The sequence below is a fragment of the Doryrhamphus excisus genome, linkage group LG8 (assembly GCF_037039965.1).
Source record: "Doryrhamphus excisus strain RoL-2023G ecotype Guam linkage group LG8, RoL_Dexc_Guam_v1.1, whole genome shotgun sequence".
Lineage (NCBI taxonomy): Eukaryota > Metazoa > Chordata > Actinopteri > Syngnathiformes > Syngnathidae > Doryrhamphus > Doryrhamphus excisus.
This window is the reverse complement of record NC_136364.1, coordinates 22,860,247-22,870,947: the sequence shown is the minus strand read 5'-3', so window position 1 is coordinate 22,870,947 and position 10,701 is coordinate 22,860,247. Positions and strand designations below refer to the sequence as shown.

The window sequence follows — 10,701 nt, the reverse complement described above, 5'->3', positions numbered from 1 at the left end:
ATATATTGTTATATAGTTTTTCAACTACTAAATTAATTCTGTTCTCTTGCAAAATGAAATATTGTTCCATTTACGTAAATATAAAAACAAACACCAAAAAGTCTTTTAAAAATATACTTTTAAAATATACTAAAATATACTATTAAAAATAATATATAAAATAATATATTTTTTATAAATATACCAAACAATGTCTATTAATTTGTGTAATATTATATATTATACATATTATATATTGTTGTATAGTTTTTCAACTACTAAATTAATTCTGTTCTCTTGCAAAATGAAATATTGTTCAATTTAAATATAAAAACAAACACCAAAAAGTATTTAAAAAATATACTTTTAAAATATACTAAAATATACTATTAAAAATAAGAATCTATTAATGTATGTAATATTATATAATATTATATATTATACATATTGTATATTGTTATATCGTTTTTCACCTCCTAAATTCATTCTGTCCTCTTGCAAAATGAAATATTGTTCCATTTAAATATAAAAACAGACACAGAAAAGTCTTTTAAAAATATACTTTTAAAATATTCTAAAATATACTATTAAAAATAATATATAAAATAATATATATTTTACAAATATACCAAACAATGTCTATTAATTTGAGCTATGTAACGCTATATGTGGGGCAGATATTAATGAATAGTGTTATTGCACTGTTTTCAAGTTTTTGATAAAAGTTGTTACATTAAAATGCAAAATTTGCACCAAACTGTAAATATTGTAGTGAATAATATCCAGTAAGACGCAGTGATGCAACATAAAAGTACATAAAAGTGGGTGTTAATAATGTTATTATTCAGCAGGCTGGAGGCGGAACTCCCAAGTGCACAAATCAGGAGGTCCTACGTCGGCGCCTGAACGCATCGCCTGCATGTGGACGTAGGGGGTGGGGGGTGTGGGGGGGCCGGGGAGGAAAGGGTTGGCTTTACCCGGTCGCAAATCACAACTCTTGTCGCGCCTCCATCATAAACCAGTTTGGAGGAAAAAAAGGAGCCAAGAAGGTCCTCATGTGCGTCCCACCTACAGAGCCGCAAAAGCAAGACTTCTCTGTGCGCACTTTGGCAGGAGAAGCCGCGCTTCCACTGTGGGACCGGACCCAGTTTTGCGTCGCTGGGAAATGATGGCCGCTTACCAAAACCCGGACAGTGACTCCATAGCGCTGATGATCCACGACACCAACAGCAAGGAGAAAGACCTGCCCAAAGAGGAGCCGGCGCAGGACAAAGTAGCCGAGAAGCCGGATCCGTCTCAGAAGCCGCCTTACTCGTACGTGGCTCTCATCGCCATGGCCATCCGGGAGAGCTCCGAGAAGCGCCTGACCCTGTCGGGCATCTACCAGTACATCATCACCAAGTTCCCCTTCTACGAGAAGAACAAAAAGGGCTGGCAGAACAGCATCCGACACAACCTGAGCCTCAACGAATGCTTCATCAAGGTTCCGCGGGAGGGCGGCGGAGAGCGGAAGGGGAATTACTGGACCCTCGACCCGGCCTGCGAGGACATGTTCGAGAAGGGCAACTACCGGAGGCGCCGCCGAATGAAGCGGCCGTTCCGGCCCCCGCCCGCGCACTTCCAGCCCGGGAAGTCGCTGTTCGGAGGGGACGGCTACGGCTACCTGTCCCCGCCCAAGTACCTGCAGTCCAGCTTCATGAACAACTCCTGGTCGCTCGGACAGCCGCCCACGCCGATGTCCTACACTTCCTGTCAGGTGGCCGGCGCCAACGTGAGCCCCGTCAAGGCGCTGTCGGCCCCCGCTTCTTACAACCCCTACTCCCGGGTGCAGAGCATGGCGCTCCCCGGCATGGTGAACTCTTACAACGGCATGAGCCACCACCATCACCCGGCTCACCCCCACCACTCCCAGCAGCTGAGCCCGTCCGCCGCCGCGCCTCCCCCGGTCTCGACCGGCAACGGAGCCGGCCTTCAGTTCGCTTGCTCCCGCCAGCCCGCGGAGCTGTCCATGATGCACTGCTCGTACTGGGAACATGAGAGTAAACACTCGGCCTTGCATACCAGGATTGATATTTAAATGCGACCAAAACTCAAACATTCTTTCTTTGGGGTTTTATGTTTCGAAAGCGACGAAGTTCCGGTCCGGCCCGTGAACTTGGGAGCCGTGAACCGGGTGTAAAAGACATCACCGGGACGCACCGGGTATGGCCCGGACCCGGACTCTTCTGGCTGGACTGACTGGACTTTGTATTGATGCGACTTTGCATTTCCACGGAGAGAAACTTGCGTCCACTGTGACCGTGCGTAATGGTTCCGCTCCACTTTACGCGCGGCTTGACCAAACAAAAAAAAATCCAACTTTGATCCATTGTCACCTTTTTATTCACTTGGACTGAGCCAGGCTGGCATGGTTGAGAGGTTCCATCACAACTTTTACAAAATCAGGGTTTTCGATGTGTTTTATGTTTTTTTGCTCACATTAAAAATGATATCATTTCCGGTAAGGGAAAATAAAACGGCCAGGTTTTGCATATCTTTTTTTTTTTTAAATAAAAGTGATATATTGTTACATTCATCTTGGGGGCCATGTTTAATTTTAATTAGCACTTTTTAAAACTCTTTTCTAGTTTTGTGAATTTCTTAATAAACGAGTATTTGCTTAAAAAATACATCAGTGGTCATGAACAAATCTGTTTAGCAGTGAACGATTTACAAATGCTTTAGTAATGATAAAATTGATTTTATTATGTCACATTTTTTAAGTTTCAGTCACTTTTTTGCCATCTCTGCAGAGACTATCAAGACAAACATTATTTTCCCTCGAAAATGTGCAGCATCAACAATTAATATAATTTCTGTGTGAACCTAAAAGCACATATGAGGCAGAAAAACGTTATTAATAAATGATAATACCCTTGAGAAACATTCACACTAATGTGTTTTTGTGTGACCAACGTCCATGACAGACACCAATAAAATAAAATACACCTTAAAATATAAAGACAATATTTGTGTTTGGCACATCTGCTTGAACCTTTAAGGTGCAACTTTTGGTAAATATTAAATTCAAGATGCTTTGCATATTATTTCCACTGGTGTATTTTAATCCAAATTAGGATGGACGCCTTTTTATAACGTATATATTATTTATTTTCATGTAAAAAATGTCAGTATGCGTGTATTTAACACATACACACAAAAATATGAGTTGTACAAAAGAATATTACTGCCTGTATGATGCATATGTAGTGGAATTGTCAGTAATTACATAACAGTACCTATCAATTTACTTGTTTTTTTAACATTAATTTAATTTAGGTTAGAAATGCACCCCATCCTGCAGTCCAAGTCCAGGCATGTTCTCACACTCCAAAAGGAAACTTTATTAAAAATATGTTAAATTAGTGAGGATATGGCAGTATTTTGTGTTTGCATATGACTTTAAATCATTTTGCTAAAGATACATATAAATATAAATACTATGCATATTAATTAGACATCATTTGTTAAAGTTGTAAATGTTGTAATATCCAATAAATAACAAATTGTAACTATAGAAAAATATTTTTGGTAGATTTATTGACAAAAAAAGAAAGAAAAAATATGACTTTGATTATTATGGATCTTATAATGACTAAACTTCCTTTGTGCATAAATATACTCTAACGAATACTAATATATAATACGAATAAAAGTGCAAACCGCTGCCCCCCTCCCCACCCTCAGCAACCCCCACCCGCCCCAACAGTGTGACATGTAGCAGTATGCATTCCCTACTTCCTCACGTTTATGTTTTGTAAACACGAAGGAGATAAGGGCGCGTTTGAGTGGCAAATGTATTGCATAAACACCCGTGTAAGAATAACAAATACTAAAGTGTTTAAAAATATGTTTTAACCAACACTTACATAAACTGTCACTGACAGACGTGTGTGGTCATGATTCGTGCAGGGGAGTTGATTTAGGAAATGAATAACAATTATGAAACCTGACAGGGCTTTTCATCCACATTATGAATATTTCTCAGCACTATAATATAACTGTAGCACAGTTTTTAAATAATAATAATAATTATTATTATTTCTTTGGTAAAAGATGCCAACACTAAATGTGTCCTTTAAACGCACCATAATCCAATATGGCAGGTGTGCTTGTGCTCCCACACGGAGGTTGACGGTTCACCCAGGAGGCCTGGAACAATGGGCCTGCATACAGGATGTCTCAGGGGTTGGGGGAGATAAGGCCAGACCAGGTTCATGGCTCCAGCACAGACCCGAGTCAGTCTTGTCCCAGACATCCTTCTGTAGCTGAAGGTGACATCTTTCCATGTCATCTACATTATGCTGTATGCTGACATATAAATATATGAAGACAGTGCACAAGCTCATAATCGCCTAATAAATATTACAACTAACGTGAAGAAGTTTTGAGAAAAACTGATTTTTTTATGGTTTACACATTTAATTGTAAAATAAGCATAATGGTTTGACTATATTAAATATATCAAAATATATCACATCTGGTACTATATATAGCTCATTTCTGCATTGAATTAGTGCAACTTTTAAATTGTATGCTGTAATTTTTGTCTATTAAATTTGCATAAGCATGCATTCGTGCATGTTTGAGTCATGCAAGCGAATCAAACATTAATTATGAGTAAACATTTGTTATAAAAACGTGATATTGCTTACATTATGACATGCACAACTTTAAAAAAAATATTGAATTAAGTTGTTTGCATGCAATTTATTATAGAATTATGAATGGGGTTAAATTTAGATGATCGTGTTTTGTTTGTTTTTTTGTAGTCTATTTTGACGAAATATGCTGCGCTCATAATCAAAGAGAATCAGAAGGCGCGTATGACTCGCGCAGGCGCACACGGTGTATACCCGCCCTGGTTCCGGTGATGGCAGCCATGCTTCACCGGGCACCGGCGATGCGACCCGGCCGGTCAAGTCACACTCAGGTTGCACAATTCCCAGTGTCGTCATACAATTGAGTCTCTGCTGTTAGAGATGGGGGACCAATTGAGGTGAAAAGGGAAAAAAAAGGGGGGGTTGGGGGGGTCACCGTGTTTGCATGTCCTCCAAACAGGAAAATATGCAACCATTTGATTCGCAGAAAATCCGGCAATTGTTTGAGTCAGCATGCGTGTTTCTTTCCGGCGTGGAAGCGCAAATAGAAGTTTCACTCTTGTCCTTCGTATTTGTGCTTCTTCTTCCAGTGTCATCATGATATCTACGTGATGTTTGCACATGACTGCTGATCTCTATCTTAATGACACGAACACAGGACAATAGCACCGTGGAATATTTCTCTATTAAGCCAAAATAATTACACAAGCGTGTGTTAATATACCCCACTAAAGTTTATACACGGGAAGTGTGGCTTTGTAGGAAGGTCAGTCAAAAGTCCTGAATGTCTTCTATAATTATTCTATTCAACAAAAATACTATTTTTACGGACATCCACCAGGCCACTCGGGTGACAAATACACGTCACAAGCTGCCTGTCCAAACTGCCACCAAAAGGTCTTTTTTGGCCAACAATTTATTTTCCATCAGCCCAGTAGCATAGTGAAATAGTGTTACAACATATCACGTTAATATTTATTTTGTTTTAATAACTCAAAGCTCGCTTTTTGTACACCCTTCCCTTTGTATGATGTATTTTGTACAATATCACATTTTTAAAAAGTAGTCAGCTGCCTTGTACTGCATCGTTCTGTGAAATGGAGTGCCTAAACAAGAAAGTCTGGCTGCTAAATAACCCACCATGGGGCCAAAGAAATTTGTGAGTATTATCAATTTGATACAGAAGGATATCAATGATTTCCATTTCCCATTTAGAATTATTTTGCATTGTTTTCATGTAAAACAAATTATCTAATGAGTTAATTTAAACTAATGAAGTAATTATTCTCTATAAATTTAGTTTTAATTAATTGTTTTTTTAATTATTTCACATGGGAAAAATCGCCTCGATTTTTGAACATTTTTGTCAAACTACTGTATTGCTAAAATATACCTTTAATAAATATACTCATCTGCTATTTTGTTTTTAGTGCATTTAATGAAGAAAGTGGCAACCACATTCCACACTTTTTATGAAGAAAAAAAAAGTTTGAACACCCTAACCAGTAGCGTGTCCAAAATATTAAGGCTAGTGTTTATTGGCCATTATGAAATAAGTTCATTATTTATAAAAAATACATTATTATAAGGTGTTCCACTAATTTGCTGTGTCAACACAAGGCGGGGCTGTTACCTTATATTGGATTGGAAAAAAAGATGATGAATGAAAAAAGTGACCTGCAGCATTCTTTAATTTTGTGCAAAAATGTTTGCACCACCCCTGATTTGCAATATGGCTCACTGTTTGGCCGTGCTTTACGGCGATTTATTCTATTCAATGTTGACAATGTCAAAAATATCAATTATGAGGTGTTAGCATCTATTAGTGCCTAACTAAAAGTGCTATATGTAGACACACAACATTGTGAGTATGTAATTGTTGAGAAAGTGTTAACAATAAGTAATAATCAATGTTTATTAAACCTTAAAACAAAGTGTTTTTTAATTCCACCTGCAATAATTCATCATTTTTTTATGATTTCATCTATCTAAACAAGACATGAACATCTTAGTGTTGTTGTAGGTGACTAAGCAAATTAATATCCACAGTCAAGGTTATGGTCCCAGGGCCGCACTTTGGACACCCCTGCTGTGACTGTAGCGGAACCGGCCAGCTTTATACTGTAAAGGGAAATGAGATAAAATGTTTCCGCTCTCTTGATTATGAGCTGCAAATTGCTTTGTCGGGTTTTAAATGGCATGTGTTTTCCCAGCATGCATTGACCGTGGGTCTATTTTTAAAACCCCTTTCCTTTCTCCAAGTTCCAACCCCCTTAAAAACTTCCGCAACGAGAAGCTATTAGGAGAACTCCTCTCCTGTTAACATAGCAATTCATCAAAGATGAAACCACATTCCCACAGGGATAAGAAGTGAAACCTGTTTTTCTTCGTCATACTTAGTATACTTAGCAAGTTTATAGTCACACCACATAATATTTGAACTATTTCATTGTGAATGCAATCAAGATGAACCTTACCCGTGCATTCATACTAATAGTTAGTTAGTACGTCACATGGTATTTTCTCCATTATACATGCATTATGTCATACTATATCATTCATGTATCAGTCACAAAGAGGTCTGACCCCTTCAAGTCGACTGCCAATTAGCTCTAAGGTCACATGGACAATGCAGGGATAGATTTCCTTACAGCAATTACATACCTCTTGGCCATTAAGCTAAAGCCTTTATTTTGACACCCATAATTATACGCATTCACTTACGTTCCCCTTTCAAGTTAAATGTGCTTTTTGTTACATGCTTATCATGTGTGATGAGATTATACGCACTATGAGCTTATTTTCATCAAATAAGAAGCGGGGAAGCCAAACATGCAGGATCCATGACTATAGGCTGCTGCCTTTGAGCAAATGCTTGTCAGACAATGAGAAGGTTATGCGGTGGTCACATGACATTTAACTACATTGTCTCATAGTTACTATCAGCATCCATCATCCATGGTATGGTTCGGATTATGGTGGGTTCTGGCTTTTGCATCATCACTGAAGACAATGAAAAAACATGACTGGTTTGAACTTGAAACTTGAAACACTGAAAAGAACTTTATTATTTATTATTATTATTATTATTATTAGAAAGGACTCTTATTTAGTGGGCTGTAGAATAGACATGCATGTGTGTTCTGCCCCCTTGTGGCCTAAAAATGCAGGTCTCATTCTCAGTATCATTCTCAAAGTAAAACTGCAGTTTTTTTATCCTTATGTATAAAATATAAAAATAAAATAATATAAATAATATAATAAAAAAAAATTATAAAATAATATAATTTATAATATATATTATTTATAATATAATATAAAATTAAATATAATATAAATATAAAAAAGCACCAACTATACTCCATTTACATGTAATGTGACTTGCATATAATCAAGTCTCAGCAATATTGTTATTATTATTAACATTGTTAACACACCGGCTAGCAACACGCTTCCCCACAGACTCGCCATAAAACCATAAAACCTTCTCGGAGGTTTTAGAGGTGTTTTAATAGTGGTCTTTGTAGGCAGCATAGATGGATCCCATTACATGAAGTAATGAGCTGTCGCTTTTTTATCTGTTTTTATATCTTTAGAATGTACAGAAAAGAGAAAGACCTGTGTTCATGTCTCATATGAATTGTGAATGATGGGAAGAATTCCAAAAAAAGTGCAGTTTTACGCTTCGCAGCCTTTATTGAGCCAAGGTACATATTTTACAAAGGAAACCGCATGCTGTACGTTTCATTCCTGGGTCTTCAATGGGGACTTAAGAGACCTAATCCACCACTATTTACAACCACAATCGTGTCACATAATATACCAAAACACAATACAGACACGTTTTTGCTTTGTGGTTGTGGTTGAATACATACTATTAGTGAAAAATATTAATATTTAAGCTAATGTACAACAATTTACATATGTTTTGCAATAAACATGTTCAAGCATGGACACCCCTGAGTGTGAAGTTGAGGAGAAAAAGAAGATTTCAACGCTGTTTAAATGTACTGTTTCTACAATATATGTGGACACAAGAGGACTAGAGTGCTGTATTGTGAGAAGAAAACCACCAGGGGGCAGCAAAGTCTACTATTTAAATACTGTTTGAATGTACAGTATTAGCTGTTTCTACAGTATATGAGGATACAAGAGGACTAGAGTGCTGTATTGTGAGAAGAAAACCACCAGGGGGCAGCAAAGTCTACTATTTAAATACTGTTTGAATGTACAGTATTAGCTGTTTCTACAGTATATGAGGATACAAGAGGACTAGAGTGCTGTATTGTGAGAAGAAAACCACCAGGGGGCAGCAAAGTCTACTATTTAAATACTGTTTGAATGTACAGTATTAGCTGTTTCTACAGTATATGAGGATACAAGAGGACTAGAGTGCTGTATTGTGAGAAGAAAACCACCAGGGGGCAGCAAAGTCTACTATTTAAATACTGTTTGAATGTACAGTATTAGCTGTTTCTACAGTATATGAGGATACAAGAGGACTAGAGTGCTGTATTGTGAGAAAAACCCCACCAGGGAGCAGCAAAGTCTACTATTTAGAAGCAAATCACAACATTACAACTGGTCTCTGTTATGATAGCAGACAGTATAAACAACTATAAATGACACTATGGTAATGGCAATGGTTTAATTTTATTTGAACATGCATCAGGTTATAATGGAATACATCACATAAACTAATAACTAAACGAATAACTCTTTAAAGGCAAAGCGAGGGAAATCAGAGAACGATAACTACCTCAAACGTCATTACGGGTGTGAAGCCCGCCGACACACACTCAACCTATGTGAAGTCCGCCACTGACAGGCAAGAAAAAATAACAACACAAGCAGGAAGAGCAGTCCTTCAAAATAAAACGTGGGACATGCTCTTTGAAATTATCATCTTAAAGGACTAGATAAGAGAGGTTTATTATAACTTCCCACCGGTATGTTGCTCTAAAGTTCAGATTTAACAGATTTTGTTTTAGAGACCATTGAATTCTATACTCATATTTACCCGGGGTGTGAGTCACTTACGTGATTCAAATGTTTCACATACGTAACAAATGCAAATATGATATCTTAGATAGTGTCGAGATATATTTTGTCCTTGAAATATGAACGCAGGACAGTAGGGCTTATGAGGTTTCCGGTAGACACATAAACCGGAAGTGCAACTAGTGGGCTTGTTCTGTGGCTTGACAGCACTAGACGGAGGGCGGAGGGAGAATCAGTGGCAGCGGTGCCGCTTCACCTCCGACTACAAACAGGAAACTAGCCCGCCTTGTGGAGCGCCCACCTGAGCCAGGGGCCAAGCGATGTGACGCTATATATATATTTTTTTTTTTCTAAAATCAGACTCGATGTGCCTGAAACTACTCGCGTCGTTTCGTTTGGGGAATTAGTTGAAGCAGAAAGCCGTTAACCTCCCAAGGTAAGTCAGCACTTCAAAGCGGCTCAGATCAGAGTCGAAAGCTAAACTCCGCTCATCAAACTAACTTGGCAGCCTGTCAATCCAATGCAGACAAACGTCAAGACTAAAAGCTCATTTCAAACTGATATATTGCATATAAGTGTATATTCAACCCAAACTGTACATTTAAAGAGTCATATCTGTCCCATCTGATTGAGGAATTGATGAATGAGATAAGACGAGAAGCGACTGCGGTGATTGACAATGATTTTAATCGATGTTAGACTTTATAAGTACTTAGGATGATTTATTTAGAACGCGTTGGGATGTTACGGAGCATCAATTTCACACAAACTAACAGACAAGGATATTTTCTTCCTGTGACTCAGAGGACGTCAAGTTTACTGCACAGTACGTCTTTGTTTTTTTTGGGTGTTTTTCATGTGTTTTTATGGTGAAAGCCAAGCCAATATTAAGAACCTTGTTTGTTTGCGGGATAACACTTTCTAATAACCTGATCATGATCTCATCATCTGATCATTATCTGTAATTGCCCCCATCCATCCCCTTTTCCATTGTCTGTGTTTCTACTGATCAATCTGAAATCACCTTGTCTACTTTGGACTCACAGTGGGCTTTAAAACCTGCTAATTTGTCTTAAATATC

At 37.9% G+C, this 10,701-nt stretch overlaps 2 protein-coding genes across 2 annotated transcripts in view; both read left to right on the top strand.

Annotated features, from left to right (window-relative positions):
- Positions 1-968: 968 nt before the first annotated feature.
- On the top strand, positions 969-3,380 carry foxl2a (forkhead box L2a). The gene has a single exon (XM_058080811.2). It carries the CDS (start codon positions 1,145-1,147, stop codon positions 2,054-2,056), a length of 912 nt encoding a protein of 303 aa, XP_057936794.2. The 5' UTR covers positions 969-1,144; the 3' UTR covers positions 2,057-3,380.
- Positions 3,381-9,828: 6,448 nt separating this feature from the next.
- Positions 9,829-10,701, top strand: part of pik3cb (phosphatidylinositol-4,5-bisphosphate 3-kinase, catalytic subunit beta) — a 43,080-nt gene continuing 42,207 nt past the window's right edge. The window contains exon 1 of the mRNA XM_058080134.2: positions 9,829-10,056. The gene's annotated coding sequence lies outside the window, so the exon portion shown is untranslated. The remainder of the gene's footprint in view (positions 10,057-10,701) is intronic.